Source organism: Sciurus carolinensis, chromosome 6 (assembly GCF_902686445.1).
Source record: "Sciurus carolinensis chromosome 6, mSciCar1.2, whole genome shotgun sequence".
Lineage (NCBI taxonomy): Eukaryota > Metazoa > Chordata > Mammalia > Rodentia > Sciuridae > Sciurus > Sciurus carolinensis.
Genome location: NC_062218.1, coordinates 59536864 through 59560792, shown reverse-complemented (window position 1 = coordinate 59560792; position 23929 = coordinate 59536864). Strand labels below are relative to the sequence as shown.

Genomic DNA, 23929 nt, shown 5'->3' with positions numbered 1-23929 from the left:
AGTAACAATAACACCACCCCTGTCCTACCTCCCCCTGCCCAAGCCCACCATCGCCACTCACTAAAGGTTTGCACAACAGCCAACGGAATTCTCAACTCTGCCATCTCTCTGTTTGCCTGCACCTGGTTTCCAACGCAGCAGCCAGGGACCTTTTTAAAAGACAAATACGCTGATGCCACCCCATCCTTCGAATTCTTCATGCTTTCCCATCACCCACAGGACAGATTTCAAACTCCTTCTTTGGCCTAGAGACCGTTCAGGATACAGCTCCTGCCTCTCCAACTCCCTATCATTCATTCCCTATACTCTAGCCACACCAGCCTTCTCACTATTACTGAAGCACCCCAAACTTATTTCGGTCTCAGGGCTTCTGCATAATTCTTGCCTGAAAGACTCTTCTGAAATTTCACACATTTCATTATTCTGTCACTTCCCTCCTTCAGAAGGACTTTCCCTAACCATTATTTTTTAAATAATATGCACCCATACATACTCCATTCTCTTAATCCACTTGACTTTTCTTCACAGCACCTGACGGAATATCAGAATATAATTGGCTTGTCCATTCATTGCTATCTCCTCTAAAATCTAAACTTTCCTGAGGACAGAGCTTATAAAATTTTTCTACTCTCAATTTTTCCCTCTTGCTCTCTCTCCTAACTTCCTGTCAGCCTCAGCTGACATTCCTCTTTCTCTTATCTACCAGCATTTCCTTTTTAACTTTCTGGAAATTAATGATCACATCTGAGGATAGTACCTTTTTTGCCAACCCACTTCCTCCAGTTATTTTTTTTTACCTCAGGCTGTTTTCAGTACTGACATTGTTATCAATATTCACACTTACACACTCTCTTTATCCTTAAACAATAGTTTCGACTGAGCTCATCCACACTGAAAAATTATATTGACTTTTGGGGTCCACATACATATGAATGCCTCTCCCACATCCACCAGTTTACATTTCCAAGTAGGTATGTCTACTTACATGTCCCACAGGAATACTGACCTTTCCATGTTGGAGCTGAATGCAAATTTTACCAAAGCTGCTCCTCCTCCTGTATTCCCAGTCTTAGTCAATGGCTTCCCACCAATACCTAGGTATCCAAGCCAAATCAACCAGATACATCTCATTCCTCCCCTCCCTCCCTACACATAAGCACTGGAGTCACTGCACTGTCCACTGAAAAATCTCCCTTAAATCTGTTTCCTTCTCTATTTCTACTGCTACCTTTCCAGTTTGATCCTTCTCTCACCTGGACTACTAAACTAGCTCTTTTAATGACTGCCCTGACTTCCAAAGACAATTTTTCTACTCATCATTCAAGTCCTACAAAAATTATGTCCGTAAAATATTCAATCAAGTTTCTCCATATATAAAATTCCACGAAAGGTTGCTGGTCAGTAAAATACTAAACATCTTAGAGCATTTAAGACCCTTCACAATGAAATCTTCATCTATACCTCTCCTACTATTTAAGTCTCCCCAGTTTATTCAGAGTATAGCCCAAATACACCCTGAACTTTCATGACTTCATTTGGAAATAGCCTGGGTTTAGGGTTGGGGATATAACTCAGTTGGTAGCGAGCTTGCCTTGCAAACACAAGGCCCTGGGTTCAATCACCAGCACAAAAAAAAAAAAAAAAAGAAATAGCCTGTGTTAAATAAGATTATTCCTTCCCTTCCTATCTCCTCTAACTATTGACAACCTACTTAACCCTCCAAAGGCACTTCTAAATATGCTTTCTCAGTGACACATTTCTCCAGGCAGAATTAACTCTTCAATGACTGCTATTGTTGACACCTCAAATAGACTACTCAACAAACTGAACTATGATTGGATGTTTACTGACTAAAGATTCCAACTTTAACCACTAGACTTTTGGTATTCTGAGGGCCGAACCCATGACAAGTTAGTCATCTTTGTGTCTTCACTAAGTAAACACCATCTCCTTAATAAACAGAGCCTTTATGGACTGAGTATGTTCTTTTGGATAGTTAGATCTTCACCTGAACAACAACAACAAAAATCCATTTCATTTCCAACAACATTATTTCAGGAGCCCCAGACTCCCACATGGCTTGCTCACTTCCTTAGGAAAATGACTACACCTGAGAAGATGCTAAGTCCTTAACATACAACCTCCAATAAATTTCAGCTACATTTTGCCTTTAGCTGTACCATCAGCCTTATCATTCAATATCAGTGTTACTCCTTAAAATAATCTTAATAGACCAGAAATCTGAATTTTAGTAAACAAAGTGAGTTATGTGTCCAAAAATACAGGGAAGATCACAGACGTATCTCCCAAGAAAAGGGCCCAAAGTCATGAGGAAAGCTGACTCATATGAAGGGCAAAGCACTTCCATTATATTTGTTATTTAAAATGGAGACTACAAAAAAACAAAGAAGTACACCCCATAGTTCTGTTATAAATCCCTTTAGTGAATTAACCTGACTTATAGTTGTTGTTTAGATTGTGCTTCTCCAAAGTATGGGTCTTCAGAATGGATCCAAATGGTTCACAGTTGAAGCCAAATAATAAAGGGAATTTCCAAAACAGCAGTTAATAATAATTTTGGTTTTGGGTTTCTCTCAGCTTGTCCACATTAAAGTGTGGTATCTGCTTATGAAAATGTATGTATTTATACATTTCTTGACAAGGCAAAACATCATAAAAATTCCACTGAATAATTGGCGGAGGCACAAAGAGAGTTTTATTTAGGAAAGTAAGAATTATGCACTCAAAGAGAGTGTGCAGGTCATCTCAAGAGTGAAAGTCGTTTTATTTTTAATAACAATGAAAGACTTCCATTGTTTTCTAGTCAGTATAGCCCTTTTAACAGATAGCCCTCATAATTATGGGCCCTCTGAAGATTATTAAAGTTCAGCTAGTTCTCAACACTGATTAGACTCTGGGCATAGTTCCATCTTTTAAAATATTCAGGTTTTCCATACTAGCATAAATATATCAAAACAGATTCTATAGTCATGTATAACTAAAAAGAACAAATTTTTTTAAAAAATTAGGTTTTGTTTTAATCAAATTTATACAAGTACATTGTTCACAGTACAAAAGTCCTAGAAAACTTTTTAGGAAAAAAGCAGTCCTGTGACCCAACCCCCTCTCTGTCCCACATTTACAAGCACACTTTGTATCTTCCAGAAGAATACACTCTGAAATCACTTATCTGGTCTTTCTCTTATTTACATCAACCTCTCTAAGTGACTTGCTACTTCTTGCTTTTTTCATTCTAGGCATAATCAACTGACTTCCCATTACAGCAGAGAACTTAACTCTTAGATTCACAGACCCTGATCTCAACTCCACCATAAACTTAATTTCTATACATACCCCGCTACCGTCATTCCAAAATAATAATTTCTAATTTTAGTTAGATCATTTTCATATTTACATTATGACTATGTAAATACTTTTTTTTTTTTTTTTTTTGGTACTGGGAATTGAACTCAGGGGCACTGAGTCACATCCCCAGCCCTAGCTTGTATTTTATTTAGAGACAGGGTCTCACTGAGTTGCTTTGTGCCTCGAGAAGTTGCTGAGGTTGGCTTTGAACTCAAGATCCTCCTGCCTCAGCATCCCAAGCCACTGGGATTACAAGGTGTGCGCCACCCATCACAACTATGTAAATACTTTTGAGAACTGAGCCATGTACTGTAATTATTTCTTCTTTTCTGCATTTGACATATAAAGGTGCATCCCACCAAACTGGAAACAAGAACTCCAGAATTATGACACAGCTCTGGATCTGGGGATCCCCTATTTCTCCTTCATTTCCTAATCTGGTAACTTTCTTGATTACTTTCTTATTTTCTTATTTCTAGCACTAACTCTACTCATTCCCTAAAGAAAGATGCATGAAGGGTAAATTATTTTGAGACTGACCAACTAGAAATTTTTTATTTTCATCCTTCATTGAAAATTGGGGCACAGAATTACACTAGAAATATTTTTTCTCAGTCTCTTAAAGTGCTGCTTGAGAAATGCATTATTATTCTGATTCTAGATCTTTCATATAAATCTTTCTCACACTCTCTGGAAACCCACTGTCTTTTCTCTATCCCAAATCTTTGGAAACTTTATAATAATCTTAGTATAGGTCCACCGTTATTCCTCATGATGGATGCTCAATATGGAAATGTTACATAGCTCTGAGAAGTTTTCTTGAATTATTTCACTGGTGACTTCTTCCCTTTCAGTTTCTTTGTTGCACTGCTGGGGATTGAACCCAGGACCTTGTGCATGAAGACAAGCACTCTACCAACTGAGCTAGATCCCCAGCCCTCTATTCTCTTTTTGAAACATCTATTATTCACATTGGTCCTCTAATTTTTTCTTCTATGGTTCATAATTTAGGGTTTTACTGTTGTTGTTTTGCTCTCCATTCTACTCAATTGCTGGATTTTATCTTCCTTGTATTAAATTTTTAATATCCAAGAGCTCTATGAAAGTCCTTTTAATCTACCTTGTTCTCATTTTCATGAACACAAGTAACTCTTCTTTCCAAAAATATTAAAAACTATTTTTTTTTTATTTTTTACATTGTCTATCTCCTCACAACTGCTTTCATTCTTTTTCGTTTCGATCTCCACCTTTCAAATCAGCAACTTTCCTTAACTATGGCTCTCCAAGTTAAGAATGAGACATTAAAAAGCCAACAAGAAGCTTTTCGTGCATGCTGGGGCATACTGACCATGAGCACCATAGCAGGCTCATCTGGCCCTGGAAATTTTTCCTACAAAAGCACTTATATTATTATTTTTGGACTTTTGTTTTCCTCTTGATCTTGTCAAATTCCTCAAAAAAACATTTTTTTTGCTCATGTATCCATTAAATTAATTTTGAAATATTACATTCACACATATAAAATTTTCATCTTAAGTTTCAATGATTACAAAGGATGTAAATTTTGGCATACTGTCAATATTAACTTTTGGAAAATATTTTATTTTTATTTTTGTAGTTGTACATGAACAGAATGCCTTTATTTATTTATATGTGGTCCTGAGAATCAAACCCAGTGCTTCACACATGCTAAACAAGTGCTCTGACACTGAGCTACAGCCCCAGTCCCTGGAAAATATTTTTAAAATAATTTGAGACTCACAAAAAAATTGCAAATTTATTACAAAGACCTCTCATATATCTGTTCCCAAACTTCCCCTAATATTAACATCTTGCATTGCCAAATACTATTAGCAAAATCAGAAAGGTGATTCTATACCATTTGCTAGACTAGACTTTATTCAAATTTCACCATTTTCCACTAATGTCCTTTTCTGTTGCAGAAACCTTTTGAAGTTGGGCTGCTTCCTGCCTTCCAGATGGGGATTTCAGGATTCAGTTTTCACAAGTCTACCCTTTTCCCAGACTATAATATTCTGTTGCTGTTACACCTCCCATCATATTCATGCCATTTTGGACTTATGCTGTTTATGTTCTTTTTAAAGAGTCTCAGAATCATGTTTCAAGATGTCTGTGTAAACTCCTCATAATAGAAATTTAAAGACATTGATAACAAAGGGCAATAAAGAACCATGAAAACACACTGCATTACAAAGTTCGGTTTGATAATTCCTTCAAGTCAATGTAAGAACACAGCACACAATGAACAGTTATTCTGTATGTTTTTGTTTTGTCATTTTAGTGGTACTGAAAATGGGAACAGAGGATGTTGCCTGTGTTCAAAACACCATTGTATTTTTCCTTTTTGCTTACTTTATTAGTGCATTAGTTATATATAATGTGGGGCTCATTTTGACACAATCATAGCTGCATGGAATATAATTTGCTCCATTTCAGTTCCTCTTTCCCTCCCCTCCAGCTTCCCCGTTCACTTTCTCTCCTCTACTGGTTTTCCTTCAATTTTTTTATTTTTTTAAGTGATGCTTTATAGATATACAAAGGTGGAATTCACTATGGAATATTCATATATGTACATAGAATAATTTGGTCAATTTCATTTCACAATTCCTTCCTTTTCCTGTCCCTCCTCTCTCACCCCGGCCCCAACACCCTTCCTCTACTCTACAGAACTCTCACCTATTTTCATGGTATACCCACACACAAGTTTATATACATATACATATATACATATACTTTTTTTTTTGCATTTTAAAAAATTTTGTTACTATATTTTTAAATCAGGAATTGTGCTGCCTCCATCACTCCTCCTCTTCAGTACTGCTTTCACTATTCTATCTTTTAATAGTCCAAGTGAATTTTAGAACTTTTTTTCTATTTCTGTGAAGAACCATCTACCATCTTTCATCAAAGCATCAACACTATAGCTATATCTTGACCTATGCCCTGCCAATCCAAGTTCTTCAACATGCCACCCAACTTTTTTTGGTTTTGATTCTGATTTTGTGGTATTGGGGATTGAACTCAGGGCCTCATACATGCCAGGCATGCGCTCTACTTAAATTGGTCATCAATTTTAACTATAAAACTCTGAGAAGTTTGTAAAAGGAGGTTGCAATCGTTTGAATATGATTTGTCTTATCTAAAACTCATGTTGAAACTTAATACCCATGAGATACTAAGAGGTGAAGCCAGATGGACTCTTTAAGAGGTAATCAGGCTCTATCCTCATGAATGGATTAATGGGTTGAGAGTGGGATCTGCTATGCTTAAAAAAAAAAAAAAAAAAAAGGCCAGGTAGGATAGGTCTCTTCATGCTCCCTGTCTCTCTCACCATGTGATGACTGTGCCACCTTGGAACTCTTCCATTACCAGATGTAGCCCCTGGACTTTGGAATAAAACTGTGAGTCAAAATAAACATTGTTTCTTTATAACTTACCCATTCTGAGGTTTGGTGTTATTATCAACAGAAAAATGACAGATATGTCTCAACTCCCAGTTATGAATGCAACTTGGATGGAAACCTCGACTACAAAGTTCTGTGCCTCAGGTGAATGAATACTGTACGATATCATGCATGAACTAAATATATTACCATTGACCTAGAATTCTTTTACTCTCTCTTTGGCATAAGAAACCTTTTCTGCAATTTTTACCCTTTTGCAATCTATTTTTGCCAACAAGTTTTTATTACATACCAAATGCCCAAATGGAAAGATTACAAAATATCTGATTTTGAAACCATGAGCATTTTCAATTATCTTTCATTAAGTGCCTAACTCTTTAGTGCTGCGCCAAAGACCCCCAAGACAAATGTTACCTGTGGTTTTAGCATCTATGGTTATTGTGAATAACAGGGAGCATACTGGTTCAGGAAAAGTAGTAATCTGATTTTTCTAAGACATAGATTTGTTCTCTATTAATTGCCAAACTCACATTTTATTAAGTTACATACTACTGGTACAAAGGAAAGTAATAAAGAAAATGCCCTCCTTAAATAGATAACTAAAATGACTTTCTAAAAGATAACCTAAATACAAACTTGGAATGTACCTAAACAGAAAAAAGAAAACTTACTGTTCCCTAAACTGTTTAAATAAAATCTTGCAGGCATCTGGGGAAGATGTGAAGTCAGAGAATAAATGTTTGGTCTAGCTTCCTGTAGACTTTGCTAATATTTTGCAGTGCAATGTTTTAATCATGCATGGATCCTTGTAAAAATTTTCATCTTAAAAACAGGTTAAAAACTTTACTCTGCAGTTTTAACAATCACAGAATTTGATTTGAATGTAGAGAATATGTTTTGTCGCTCTTCATTTGGAAGCAATTTTTTTCTTAAAGTTAGGGGGATGTCTGTCCTTTTAAAAGGATCCTCTATTACAACAGGTAAAATTTTTAAACTTAGAAGATGTTATCTAATATATCCATCTCTAAAAATAAAAGAATGTATTCTCAGACATCTTTTTGTGGTAAATTGCTACTTTTGACCAATTTGCTTGTTTTGTTTTAAAACTAAAAGAAATACAATTTTAATCTGTGAGCCCTACAACTGACTAAAAACAAAACAACCATACTTCAGTGATACAATTACAGTCTACTAATTAAAAATTGAAGGTTATAATCCTCACAATAATAAGAGCTGGTTGGGTAATTACATAATAATATAGAAATGAAATCAAGTAGTTCTTGTCCACCAAACCATAATTTTTTTAAATGTGGAATAATAATTATTTTAATGATGGAATTAAGCGAGCAAACTGTATGCCAGGTAAAGTTTCCAAATGTATTTATATTTGAGAAAAGAAAGCCAAACAGTCAAAGATCCACTACAAGTAATCATCTTTATTTCTTAGTCTATTTTCCATTTTTCCGTATTTATTTTTCTAAGTTTTCACTCAAATGTTGACACCAATATTTAAAGTAGAGATACAGTTTTCCTTCTGACTCCTCAAAAGAAGGAAAATGAAGTCAATAGCAATATAAAATTTTCTAACTTAAGAAAAAGTCTCTGTACCAGGTGTGGTGGCACATACCTATAATCACAGTGAACTCGAGAGGCTGAAGCAAGAGAATCACAAGTTCAAAGTCAGCCTCAGCAACAGCAAGGCCCTAAATAACTTAGCAAGATTCTGTCTCAAAATAAAAAAATAAAAACAGGGGCTGGGGATGTGGCTCAGTGGTTAAGCATCCCTGGTTCAATCCCTGGTACCAAAAAAAAGAAAACTAATTTAACTTCTCTTATTATTTTCTCAAGCAATTCTTACTCTTTCTAGTTAATTCTGAATTAAATGCTGGTTGTTCCTTAGGGACATTTTAATAAATAGATGACTTGTAATAATTTGGAATTGTAACTTACAAAATATAGTACTTACAGATATACAATGGAATCATAATTAAGAGACTAAAATAAGGAATTGATAAAAATATTGATTTATGAACAAAAATGTCAAACATGTTACACTATAAAACATCTAGAAATTCAAGAAATTAGACCATTCATCATTAATGGCAACATATGTGCCCCGAAATATCATTATTGTTAATATTATTTACCTAATAAATAGAAGACCCAAGCACATAGCTAGACTAATGCTAGCAGGAAAATAAGGTTGCTAAGAATTTAGGATTTTAAAGTATAATTTACGTTTTAATATGATAAATTACAAATATGCTTACACTGATAGCACATGGTTTAAAATAAGATTACTAAACCTCATGAAGAAACCTCTATCATCACCTATTCTAAGACAAAAGAAATCAGGAGTGTTGGGTTTAACACTGAAATAAATGCCTACCTGTTTTGAACTGGCTCCAGAAACTGGAAGTTGAGGAAACAGAACATGTGCTTTCAAGAAAAAGTTCACAATCATTAAGATAATGATGGGAGCCTATGGCACTGTACCTTTTACAAAACAGTAACTCTATTCAGATCACTCTAAAGGGTCACACAGTAATAGAGTAAACTTCTTCTAACACCAAGAAAACTACACATTGAAATCTATTATTGGTAACCAGAAAGAAAGAAGAATTGATCCTTTTAAAATTCTCAAAGACATACTGTCAGCCATTAAGAAAGATTGAAAATGAAGATGGCTTAGTGGTTAATCCCTGGGGGAAAGCACTGTGAGTATTTTACCTCCATGGTAAATGCTGCAGCAACCTAGTAATCTATTGGGCCCTTAGGAAAAGGTAAAAGCATAGTATTATAAAAATTAAATAATTCCACTTACCAAGACAAGAACCCCTCCCACAGAATAGCATGTGAAGAGAAAAGGAAGTCCTTTGTGATGAGGATGTATGGTATACTGCAACTGGGGATGTAGCTCAGTGTTTGTGCCCCTGGGTTCAATCCCTGGTACCCGCCCCACCGACTCAAAAAAAAAAAAAAAAAAAAAAAAAAAAGATTATATCACTGTAAAACTAACTATAATATAGTAAATGAGAGAAATTAATTCCCCGGTGCCTAGTCTAAAGAGCTCAATGAATACCTTTTATTACTATTCATGATCTGTTGTTCGAGGCTCAAAAAATAAGACAAGGATGTCAAAAACCAAACCTAACCACCAGAGGGGACTGATAACTACAGATGCTGTGAAGATGTGGTCTATCCCAGTAAGTAATAATGGCAGATACAAAAAGAAATACTATCCAAGTGGTCTATAAGGGACTTGCCAACAGACATAGAAGATTATGTAAAGTACATGAAAAACTACTGTTTATTATTAGGTTTAATAATTAATCTAGCCATGAAAATGTTACTCAAAAAACACTGCATATACCCTAGTTTGACAATGAGATCCTATTACCATGACTAAACACTACAGATCTATTTTATTTCTTTTTTTTAAATGTCTGGGAATCTAGACTTTTATCAGTCTGCATATGGGAAGTAAAACCAAGAGAATGCCCAAACTTGAAATTACATGTAACTTCTGAGGATGAGTTTTATCTACTGAGAATAAAATATTTAAAAAAGGAAATGAGGGCTGGGGAGATAGCTCAGCTGGTAGAGTGCTTGCCTCACAAGCACAAGGCCCTGAGTTCAATCCCCAGTACCGCAAGAAAAAAAAAAAAAAAAAAAAAAAGGAAATGAGTTATAAAAAGCACTTGATCCTAAATGTTAACCTGTGAGTAGCTGAAAAGCTTTAAGGCTGCTCTCCTAACTCTGCCCACTGAGAAGTAATCTTCACCTATGGCCTCACAGTCAAGCTCGGGAGCTTGGATGATGAAACACTGCATTTACTCTCGATGAGCCTTCTCTTCACAAGACTACAGGCCACAACTCACTCTTTACCATCATTCTTGCAACTTTAAGGTTTGAACTATGTTTCTCTCTTTTTTTTTTTTTTTGCGGTGCTGGGGATCGAACCCAGGGCCTTGTGCCTGCAAGGGAAGCACTCTACCGACTGAGCTATCTCCCCAGCCCTGAACTACGTTTCTCTTAACTTCAGCTTTCTCACTTAAAGGCAGCCCTGAGGCCATGGATACCCCAGCTTCTAACTGCAGATTCAAAAGACTTCAGAGCCTGGTCAGAGCCTCATCTTAAAGGATAAAACTAAAAAGCAATGAGACTGTAACAACTTACAAATTAGCAACAATACAACTAAACCAAAAATCTCTTTGAAACTATTAAAGTCCTCTACATGTTACATCTTCATTTTTTCCAAAAGATAAATTTGAGTCACAGAGTAGATGAAGAACAGTGAAGCTTTCAAGCAAATGGAATTAAGTTGTTTTAATTATTTCACTAATAATTTCTTCAATCTCAAAATCATTGTCAGTCTTAGGGTATACAAGTTTCTAGAGTAGAGAATAAATCGGGTATATTTTCAAATTTCTTATGAATCTTTACATTTTCTTGGACTGGTGATGGTGTGGGAGTTGTTTGGGTTATAAAACATTTTGCTTCCCTTTGCTCCCCACCCCTCCCTGAAATTTAAGCTCAGATTTGAACTATTCCTTAAAACTGAAGGCACTGCAAGATGAGAACAGATCTCAAAAATTACCCATAATTCAAAAGCAGTAAAAATACCCTCAATCTCATATGTTCTTTCTCAAAAATGCTCGATAAAACAATCAGTTACATTAAGTAAACAACTGTTGATCAATGAATTAAGAACTTAATTCACCAATAAAGACAAATTAAGGAACCTCAAGCACTACTTCCCAAAACCCTCTTTCAACTGTAAAATAAACATTATTTCAAAGGCTAGTTTGAAGCACTTAGCCTTTGGAGAAATTTTTGAAAGCACCGAAGATCACATAGGACTGGAAATGTAGCTCAATGGTTAATGCTTGCCTATCATGCCTAAGGCCCTGGATTTGATTCCCAGCACCAAGGAGGGAAAAAAAAAATCACATAGAACAAGGGGAAAAAATTAAATATACCTTAAATGAAGGCACTCATTCCATTAAAATAATAAAGTAGAAATAACAAAAAACTGGTAAAGTAAAAAGAAGAAAAAAAAAAAACACACAAATATCTTTATAATAAAATTATCCACCAAATCCAAAAAACATCGATGCAAACTATAAATTACTCACAGTGATCTCTTTAATTTCAGACTAAAAGAAAAAAATTATATAGTTTCTTGAATTTCACCTCATAGTATCCTTCTGCATATCAAAGCTATTTGTATGTCCTAATGTTCCCATAATTTATTTAATAAATAATCAAATAATAAATTGCTTCATGAGACTTTAATTAAACTACAAAATAGCTTAATAAGGATTTTATTTCTTTTTGATACAGGTACAGTTTTCTCCCTCTGATATACATATGGGAGAAGGAAGAGAAAAGAGAAATCACAAGTGTTTTACTATTTGTTTTGGTCATTACTCCAAAATATTTTAATTATATCTGGGTTTCCCTTATAGAAAAAGTTTTTCCCTGCACTAAATGACCAATGAGTCAAAGGCTAATATAAGCATACCTAATTCTATTGTTACCTGGTTGAGAGAGACAAACCATAAAAGGAAAGAACTAAAGTAAACAGTGAGAATATAAGGCAATTAGAAGGAAGTATGGAAAATGCTACAAGTAGTACCAGTGGCACTTAGAAGTTCCAGAATATAAAATGGAGTTAACTATCATAACATGGAACAGAGGTAAGGTCCCAAAAGAGAAGGAGCCCCAATAGGTACATGAAACAGGAACACACGTCTGGCGTCAAATACTGATCAGAAATACTAATTAATTGTGTGTCTTGCATAGCTATAAAGCAAGTTCTCAATAAAAGGGTGTAAACTAATGTGTTCCAAATGTCTACGAGCTGGTTTCAGGTGGGAAACCCCTAGAGCCACTGTGAGGGAAAAAGGAGATATAAAAATTTTTAAATTAAAAAAAAAAAAAAAAAAAAAAAAAAAAAACTCCAATTCCTATAGGAATTACCTCATATAAAACAAAGCATAAAGCAATGAAATCACACCTCGCCTCTAACCATTACAACATTTAAACTGATGCCTTTTATACAATGGAGTAATATAATACTTCCATTCAACATTCTTTTTTCCTCATATATACTCAATGTCATTCTGAAGTTCCAGAAATCATTAGTTTTATTTCAAAGGTACACAAGAATAATATAACATATTAAAGGAGACCCAAAAGATTTATTATAAAGCAAAGAACATCTGAAATTATAATCACAATGGTTTATTATTGGGAAAAAAATGGCCTTTTATTAACTTTAAATGTTAACTCTCATCACACATGTGTACAGACTATGGGATTAAGGTATCAGTCACAACTTCCACTCGGCAGTTAATTCAGTATGATCTTTTGACTGGAACTGACCAGAAGAGCTCAGCTGGGAATATTGGGAAAAAAAAAACTAACATGTGATCTCTGTAAACAGTCTTTTGGCCAAGGTGCAGAACAAGGCAGCCTGGATGATTTGGAGGTAACAAGATGTGGGGTGCACATGCACACGAAGGAAGTGGGCTCAACCTTCCTGCTCAGGGGTTGGAGGGAGCTGAATGAAAAAGTGTGAAGCCACACTAGGCTTCCACCAGCAGAGAAGAGCTGGGTTTTTGGAGACTGAAAACTCTGAAGCTGTTTCTATCTTCTAAATATATTAAAACCCTATGTTTTTCTTGGTAATTAGGGTAGTCATTAATATGTCAGACTGAATCAACCATTCTAAGCAGAAATGGACAATGAATGTATTTAGTTAGGCCCCAGGGGTTTTAGAAGGAGCCAGTAATAGTCACAGCAACAGATATCAAAGTAAAAAACAACCTTTAAAAAAAAAAAGAAGTGCAAAGGTAAGAAAGAAAAATTTGAGAACCAACTACACCCCTCTCTCTGTGTATGTGGAAAAACTGCCCCTCTATTACCAAATGTTTATTTTTATTTATTTATTTTTCCAACACTTTCATAGGCTAGTAGAATCCAAAGTACTCCCAAGAAATACCAAGTAAGTGCAGGCCATATAGCCCATCTCGTAGAATGCCTGCCTCTCCTGCTGGAGACCCGGGTTCGAGTCCCCAGCACTCTGCGATTATGGAAGGAACAAACAAAAGAAATACCAAGTAAAATCACCTCAGTTTGCACTGTAGAGACTACTTTAACAGTACTGACACAGTTGGGGATCTAAGATGGAGATTTCCATAACATACAGTTTAAATAACTTATAAAGACTCACCTGTAGGCTTAACTGAATAAAACCCAATGGCCTCTCCTTTCTTCCACAGAATCTTAGCATAATCAGTACTGCTATGACACAGGAATGGGATCTCATTTCTCTCCATTTCCTGTTTTCTATAAATAATTCGATTCAGAACATACAGAACCACTCTCTCCCCAAGAGTGCTCACCTACAAAGAGAGTCAAACAGCAGGCACAGCAGTTACATTATGCAGCCATGAGGAAGGCTAGTCACCTTGCTCCTGCTCCCACACTGCACAAAGGTATCCAGAGCACCTCAAATACATTCAAAATGATTCGTAAAACATTTTATATCACAGAGATGAAACTAATTATTCATACCAATTACAATCCATTTTCGTAGACACATTTTATGCATGGAATACAGCCTCAGCAAATTCTAAAACAGGCAAAACAGGTTCCCAACGCACCAAACGCCCAGCATCTCCTTCAGGGCTCAGTGTTGTCTTTATGCTTCCAGCCACGCAGATCCAAGGTCTCCCCAGCCCTATCTGCGGCCCCAGCAATATATCCTGCTTCAACCCTTTCACTCCTTTCCATCCTCCACATAATAAAGGATTGAAAGAAAAAAAAAAAAGTGTTATCCCCTAAAGATTTTAAGAACAGTTACCTCATTTGATGAAGGAAGCCATAATTAAGCCCTTGGGAAAGGCATCTGTCCCACCGTTTCCAGGTGAAATGTTCATTTAACAGCTCTTCTTATTCTAACTATAGGAATATTCCATACCACTCTCTACCTCCCTCTCAGAGACCAGATGAGTAAGGACTGTAATACCAGAAAAATCTAGTGAAACATTCCTGGGGCAAAGACAGAATGGCAACAGAGCCTCACCTCATACACACAGGGCCACATGGTCACAGGGACATCACTACTACCAAGAACTTTCTAACATAAAATAATTTTCCCCCCAAAGAGAACTTTCTATTTTCCCATAAGTCCCCTTAAATAAGAACAAGTTCATCCTCTGATTAGTCAGTGAAGAGAACAGAGAAAGGATTAACCATATGCACACACTACTCTCAAAAATATCCCTGGCAGGGGATCTCCCATACAAACAACACAAGAAATGACAGCACTAACATAATATAGAGAGCAACCTGTTCCTTCCTTGCACAGCTCTGACCAACATAAAATTCTTTACCACAATGAGCTGAAATCTAGTTCCCAAAGACTACCCTTTCGATAATCTGCAGCCATACAAACTACCAATATTTAAACATGGCCACGATGTTCCCCTAAGTTTCACACCAAAGCTATAAACAATGGAACAACTAAAGGAAAAAGCTAATCTAACATAATGTGCCATTCCAGTCCTCTCCCTTGGAAGTGCTCCATATCCCTAACATCTCCCTTTATGTTTGGTACACAGGACCTGTAGAAACAAACACTGAAGACACTAATGAGGCAACAGGACATTTCTATTTGAACTTAAGTTTTTGCTAGCTTCATTTTACTAACTAAAGTCTTTTTCACATGTGCTGCTGTTTCAGTCTTGTGGCGTATATATATAAAACTTCTTTTTTTTAAACTAAGGTATTTCTTTTCATATATCCCTGTTTAATTTCATCATGTTAACTCCTTCCCTGTGTTTCTTAAGTCTACCTTTCACAGGTTAGATCCCCTATTCTGTGCTATGACAGGCAGAACTGATAAGCATGCCATCTATGTCTTCCTCCCAGTAACTGATAAAATGGTGACTAGGACAGAAAAAGGGACAAATTTTTGCAGTATGCAATTAAGGACTTCCTTTCCATAAAAAAGAGCACTAGGTTTCAGGAACTGAGTTATGATCTTTATTATCCCATTTAATTTTACCACAATATAGGAGATGGAGGGAAATGAGGTTTCTAACAATAAAGTCACTTGCTTGAGGTCATGTGTTCATTAAGAACAATGATTACGCCCTCCTGTGACTTTATCAACCCATTTTTTCCATAGTGATCAGGATTGGACTAGAGTAGCAAGGATACTTCACTCATTTTCCTACTTTCTCAACAGACGATGTCAAAAGTACTTAAGATTAGAGGAGACCTACTGTAGGAATCCAAACAGTAATACTTTCGGTCTTGACTCCTTCTGCTTTCCCAATCTACCTAGAGGTTTCATAATTTCTCCACTTGTGTTAAGTAAGATTTCCCCTTCTCCAGCCTTTAACCTTCTTATATAATGTGCCAAGCCTCAGTCAAGTTTTTATACACCTGAGGATATCTGCTTTCTTGACATGTACACTTCCTCTATCTACTGGAGTCATTCCTAAAAACAAGTTATTCTCTATTACTATCTATTCCTTCATTTGATGGCTTTATGCAGGTTTTTAATTCTCTCCTTTCCTTCATTTTGGGTTCAAAGCTCTTTCTCAGACTGGCAGATACCCATGTATACACATTCTCCCAGCCTTTGTGAGATGTGCCCATTGCTCTGAAATTTCAAGGCAAACTCAAGAATTAACATGTCCAAAAGGAGGAGTGCCGAGTGTATTATGCTCCTCCTACAATTTCTTCCCTACGAGTGTGATGGCTTTCAAAGCTCTGAACTCAATACAGATGCAGGGGTGCATGCACGAACCAAGGCAGGAGGGTCACAAGTTCAAGGCAACTTTGTAAGACCTCATCTCAAAAATTTAAAATAAAAAAATAAAAAGGGATGGGAATGTAGCTAAGTGGTTACAGTGCCCCTGGTTTCAATCCCCAGTACTGGGGGGTCGGGGGAAAGGTTCTAAACTCAAAAGGAAGAAAGGAGAACACCTCAGTAACCTGCAAGACTCTCACTCACTTTTCCCAGATTTTGAAGTTTCTTCACATGTTTTCCTTGTTTCTTCTGAATAGTCCAATGGCCCCACAAAAGTGAACAGAAGCAGCTAACACCTTCCAGATTTGACAAGTTTTTAGAGACTTGGCCTATCCTAGAAACCTTCTAAAAGAGAATTATCAGGATACATATTTATATCTGTTAATTTCATTCCTCTCAGCAAGAGTCTCTTCCTCTTAGGCATAATTAACAAGAATCTCTGTACCTATTAATGAATAGTAGTGTTTGTCTATAAAGTCAATATTCTCCTTAAGTAAGAAAGGTCAAATGTACCTCAACCAGTCAAGGGACCTATTCCCTCACTTTCATTGTAAATCACACTCTTCCGGCCACCAAACATGTCTGCCATCTGTTACTTTGCCCAGACTTCTCAAATATTTTTCATCTGGTGTCTGTGGACTTTCCCCTCCTGTCTTAGTTACCCTCTAAAAACCAGAGTACCTGAAATGTCTTTTAAACCTTTTCATCCCCAGCATGCAAGCCAGTTTTCCTCCTGTAACAACACTGCAGTGGCTGGCTTGTGCACCCCACAGAGATGCTTGTTTTTGAAGCTTGTTCTCCCCGGAACCTGGTTAGTCCACTGTTCAGAACACGAAAAAGGTCACCAGAAGAAGCTCAACTAATAAGCAAGTTTCCTGGTCAGTGTCTCCTGGAGGCAGAGAAGCTCAGCAACCACACTAGGCTTTCCTCTACCAAATGAGAAAATCAGAAGTGGATAAAAGATGCCACAGCTCAACTAACCCACAGGTAGGTATTCAATCTTCCTAACCCAATTCGCAGAAACTTTCGGAATCACATAAAATGAAGAAACCCAACCTGAGTGCTGGTTTGATCATAAAATAAAACTCTAAGGGCTTAATATAACCTGATTATATTAAAATGAGGAAAAGTTCCATAACTTCAAAAACAATCACTGTTTACAAAAAATATTGAACTACAAGATCATTACCTGCTTAAGCCCCTCTCTAGAAGGGACAGATGTTTTCACAATATCATCAATAGCCCACCACTGATCAGCAAGGTAAAGTGCCACAGCTAAAATACAACAAACAATCATTAACATTTAAGTTTTAAGTGTTAAAGTATACAATATTATTATCTGGCAAGGTTTATACACATACTCTTAAATACACCCCTACATTCTACTTTATAACATAATATGGCCCAATTTATGCCATTTATTTTATTTCATCCTTTAAACACTTATTTAATTGTAAGCAATTAAGAGTTACATTTTTCTAAAATTAAAATTTGAAACCAGATTTCAAAACAAATTCCTTCACGTCACTATCTTGTTTATAAATTTCTAATAGTTTGGAGAAAAACTCCTTGATTTACAAAAATGAAGCAAAAGAGAAACCTGTGAGTGAATCCTCAGGTGCAAAAAGTGCAAGAACTTTCTGGGTCTGATCTCCACCATAGAGAGGTACAAAGCCTACATTTGACAGGCTAATAGGAATCTGAAATGACAATTGAGAAAAGATTAGTGACTAGTCTGTTAACCAATGTAATTCCATGTCATGTAAAGTTGTATCACATGTAAGCATAATTTGTCAAAATATATTTTACTGTCATGTATAACTAAAAAGAATAAAAAGTGTTAAAAAAATGACAAAAACATCAAAATGTTTATCAAAGTATCAAACTTTTCTTATATAATTTTAATTATATAACTTCATTTGACAGAAGACAACATTCCTAGTCTGTCATTAAAAAAGTGTAAAAATCAGACAGATTTCCCTTTTGAAGGAATTGTATTATCTTGGGGGATTAAAAACAAAAATTTATTCCAATAAATATTACTAGGCTCTAGTCATACCACTGAATAAAAACAAAAGCCATATACAAGAAGGCCCCAAAAGTCACTGAAAATTAACTATAATTTATTATCTTCATTTAGACTACACGTGGGAGATTGCATTTTCTAGTAAAACAAACCAGTTCAGTAAATTTCTTTTTCAGCAAGATACATACAATGCTTCTACATTTTTCTGCCTACATTAATCTAACACTTAAATCTCCATTAATCTCCACTTAAAGTCAGTATCTCAATGTTGAGAATTATAAAATACTGGTGCTAGGGAAGATTTACAAATCCTTTAAATCAAAATTATTTTCAGAAGGAAAATCTGGGACCTAGAGGTTAAAGGAATTTGCTCACCTCAGTTCACAGTGGAATTCAAATCATTCCAAGTCTCATAATCTTTCTGTCACAATGTATCACGGCTTACTGACTAGAAAATCTGATTTTACTATTTTCAAAAGAGGAAGAAAAGATTCATTACAATATAATGTAATGTAGTGTTTTGCTGATTTTTTAAAGTCTTCTTTTGTTTTTTTTGTACTGGGAATTTTACCCACAACTTTGAGACAGTGTCTCTCACTATTCTAAGGCTGGCTTCGGACTTGTGATCTCTTGCCTCAGTCTCCCTAGTCACAAGGATTACAGGTATGTATCACCACTGCTGACTTTGCTGATTCTTTTAATTAAAAACAAACTTCTAAACTCACAAATTCCAAATCTGAAGTAAACTTAATCGAATCAGCTCCAATATAACCAGTCTTAGCAAAACTGGTAAACTTGTTACATGTGATTTTAAAGGTCAAAAGTCAAACATTAAGAAATAACCTATGATAATCTGTGAATTTTTTCTTTTAAACGTTGATCATAGGGGCTGGGGCTTGTAGTTCAGTGACAGAGCTCTTGCCTAGCATATGTGAGGCACTGGGTTCAATCCTTAGCACCACACAAAAATAAAAAATAAAATAAAGGCATGCTGTCACTACAACTAGAATAATTTTTTTTAAAAATTGATCATAGCCTGGCATGGTGGCACACACCTGTAATCCCAGTGGTTCGGGAGGCGGAGGCAGGAGGATCATGAGTTCAAAGACAGTCTCAGCATATAGTGAGGCACTTAGCAATTCAGTGAGACCCTGCCTCTACATAAAATATAAAAAATGGACTGGGGATGAGGCTCAGTGGTTAAGCATCCCTGGATTCAATCCCCAGTGCTCCCCCCCAAAAAAATAAATAAATTGATCATAGCTGGACATGGTGGTACACACCTATAATCCCATGACTCAGGAGACTGAGGCAGGAGAATTCCAAGTTCAAGGCAAGCCTCAAGAACTTAGTAAGGTTTCAAAAATAAAAGCCAAAATTGATCATGATATCTATTAATCAACTAATATTAATATATTTTACTGGACAGGCATCTGTTCAAAACTGAATGGTTAACACTGTTAAATGATCTTTTTGAAAATGGATATTGAGTTCATAGAAAAACTGGACTGAAAAGATTAACGGAAAAAAATTACTGCAGAATGCCTTACCGTAATATTGAGAAAAGAAAAATACTCTGGATTTTCAGGGTCCCCACACCTTAAATCTGACATGTAATCTTCAGCAGCATTTTCCAATTCCTCATGACTGCAATTATTCAGCAAGTCCACAGGGAATGCCATCTTCTTTAACAAACAACAAGGAACAACAGATTTCAGAACATAAAATGCCACTTTCCTTTACAAATTCTACTGTAATACTGTCACATTTTATTGTAACAAAACTTTTCTATTTCACTACAACAAAAGACAATTTGAACCTGATCATTTAACCATGTATGCCAAAAAGAAAACGTTCTAATATTATTCATTTTTACTAAAAGTGGGCAATGAAAGAGAAATTAATGACTACTTCCTTAAATGATAAAAACAAATGACATACAGGTATAGAACATACATATGCACATACACACAAAAATATCCATGTAAATATACCTTTATATACCCCTCAACATAAGTCAACGTAAAAGGACACATGGCAACTTTTTGGAATGACGCAAATGCTTCACAACGAGACTGTGGTGATAGTTACAACCTATAAATGTACTTAAAAAAAAAAAAAAACCTATAAATGTACTAAAAAACATTATATTGTAGAGTGCAATGGATGAATATTACATGTAAATAGTATCTCATAAATATATTTGAAAACATACACAAAAAACCAACCATTTCTTTCTGGAATATTTTAGTTTTATTGTTGTGTGGGGAAACACTCACGGCTTTTGCACTACCATCAAGAAAAACATGGACTCCACAACTATGTAACATTATGTAGGTATTGGCCAATGCAACCAAACAAGGGAAAGCAATTAGTACTAATGGATGGAATGGGATAAGGTGGGGTTGTAGGGCAGAAGGAATTATCATTACTATTTGCAAATACACCAAATTGGAAACCACTTGCTGAATTACCTTGATAAAAAAAAACCTAGAAAGAAAATACCCAAATTCAGTTCAGCTGTTATTAAGTATAAATGTCTACATTTTTCCTTTTAGGAGAAAATCTGTGGAACTATTGTGAAAATCCTTGTGAAACAGGATTTCTGACCAAATTTTAAGAAAAGGAAAAGACCAATAAATTTCAAAAAAGAGTAACCAGGAACTTGGGTAAGGTAAAATGTTAATAGTTCGAAAAGGACCACAAAATAAAATGGTAGGTCTGTGGTAAAAGAAACCTATTTGTTAGCCTGGGCAAATCTTTGATATCTTAACTCAACATGTGGGCCTGGTGTTGTAGCTCTGTGGTAGAGGACTTCCCTAGGCACTGGGTTCGATCCTCAACACCACATAAAAATAAATAAAAGTATTATGTTCATCTACAACTTAAAAGGTTAAAAATCAATATGTGAAAGCAAACTAAGGAAACACATTATGTTCCACAGTCAGATCCAGCAATCTGATGACTTTATATGAAACCATAAATACAGAACAAATGGCCAATAGTAGACCAAAAAAAGAAAAAAAAAAGCACTGCTTAGACACTAGTTAAGAGAATGTATTATGTGTTTCTTCCCTCTTATAGATAGGATTCCAAATATGAAATATCCAAGCACCTAAATATTTTTAACAAAGATCCAAATATCCTAGTAAAATACTGAGGAATTTAATATGCCATATCATTGACTAGATAAAGCACAAGAGGATTAGTATCAGTGTTCCCCTTAAAACAGTTCACAAGATTCACCTAACACCTGCCAAAAGAAGGTACATATTTAAAATTAAAAATTTTACTTAGAAATTTAAAATTGAAAAAAAAAATTTTAAATTGTAAACACATTTAAAATTTTCATTTGCTAAAGAGTAATTGTAATCTAAAGGGTGAATTATAAATTAATATTTTAAGACTGCAGTTGGTCTTCAAATGTTAATGGTCTGTAAAATATTCTATAAGCAAGGCTGATTTTCACCACGTGAAAACAATATGGCAGCCCAGGCAAGGAATACGAGAACACACTATAACAAGAATGCATCAAAACAAGTTTACATAAGATTTTTTTCTTTTTCATCTGTTACTTTAATACTATGATTCTTAAAAGGCTAAATGCTAACATCGCATTTAAAGTTCTAAATGTGGGGCTGGGGAGATAGCTCAGTCAGTAGAGCATTTGCCTTGCAAGCACAAGGCCCTGGGTACGATTCCCAGCACCGCAAAAAAAAAAAAAAAAAAAAGTTCTAAATGTGTGTTTTTTCAAAAATTTTATTAAAAAGGAAAAAATTCTATTAAATAAGTAACAGGAATTCTAATAAAGAACCCAATGACATAACACAAAAATCAGAGAACTTGGGGATACCAAGCAGTCTCAGAGGTCTTGGTTTCCCACTAATATGCTGTACAAAAGTCATGTACAGGCCCACCCTCCTAGTTCATGGCAGAGGGAAGACTGGAGACATAAGCCAGGTCTCCCTAATCCACTGATCCATCCTTTCTCTATCCCAGTGCTGCCCAAACTTCAATAATTTGCATGCTTCCTCAACCTTTTTCTGTGTACCAAGTGCCTATGTCACTATTTTATATTTTTTTCAACCACTTTTTTTTAATAATCCACACACACATATACATCTCATCCCAAAGATGTCTCCCTTGTGGTAAAATATACCTCACAAAATGTATGATTTTAACCATTTTTTAAGTGTTCAATTCAGAAGCAGGAAGTACATTCACAATGTTGTGCAACCATCAACACAATCCATTTCCAGAATTTTTTATTACCTCAAACAGAAAATTTGTGCCCACTAAATAGTAACTTCCCATTCCTCCCTCTCCTTGGCCTCTGATAACCTGTTTCTATGAATTTGACTATTCTAACTTTCAAGTGGAACTATACAAAAAGTATCCTTTTGTGTCTGCTTATTTCACTTGGGATGAAAGTTTCAAGGACCATCCATGTGATACTGTATATAAGAATTTCAACTTGCTTTCTTTTTAACCTTTTATGCATCTTCAACTATTAAGACCTACCATGACCAATTTGATATATTATAAATTTTCCTGACATTAGAATTCCTATCATAATTTAAATGGTCACCTGAATACCATTTACAAACACCTCCTAAACCACTATACCACATGAGCATCAGTAACACATTAGAAACCACTGCCCTGTCCCTATGGGGTTGCTCACGACAAAAAGACTCTTCCATGGATTGAAAGTAAGTGGAACATAACTAAAGTGTGAAAACACAACTCGTTATCCTTCATTCTTAAATCTTTTTAGATTAAGGAGTTTGACCCTGAGGATCAAACCCAGGGTCACACACATTCGAGGCAGGAATGCTACCACTGAGTTACAACCCCAGTCCTAGATTGAGGGGTTTTGCTTGTTTATTTGTCTGGTATCAGGTTTGAAGTTAGGGGCACTCAACACTGAACCACATCCCCAGCCCTATTTTGTATTTATAGAGACAGGGTCTCAACTGATTATGGTTTTAAAGTAGAAAAATAACTTGTTTTTAGATAGAAAAATATCATTTTTAGTCAAAAATGATTATTTTATTTATATACAAAATTTTATTTAAATACAAAACAATCCTATTTCTTGACTCCGGAATTTAGATACCCTCAGACTCACAAAGAGAAGAGCACTGGGGGAAAAAAAACAGAAGTTACGATTTCTGAATACAGCTTAAAAACAACCATGTCAGGCTGGGGATATAGCTCAGTTGGTAGAGTGTTTGCCTCGCAAGCACAAGGCCCTGGGTTCAATCCCTAGTACCGCAA

General features: G+C 35.6%; 1 protein-coding gene and 1 non-coding gene across 2 annotated transcripts in view; one reads left to right on the top strand and one right to left on the bottom strand.

Annotated features, from left to right (window-relative positions):
• Fam169a (family with sequence similarity 169 member A) overlaps window positions 1-23929 on the bottom strand; it is a 71545-nt gene that overhangs the window by 33083 nt on the left and 14533 nt on the right. The window contains 4 exon segments of the mRNA XM_047555152.1: window positions 14032-14203; window positions 17813-17898; window positions 18224-18323; window positions 20200-20334. Coding sequence (XP_047411108.1) covers window positions 14032-14203; window positions 17813-17898; window positions 18224-18323; window positions 20200-20331 — 490 coding nt within the window. The 5' untranslated portion in view covers window positions 20332-20334.
• On the top strand, window positions 23856-23929 carry Trnaa-cgc (transfer RNA alanine (anticodon CGC)). The gene has a single exon. It is a non-coding gene; the product is annotated as a tRNA-Ala (tRNA).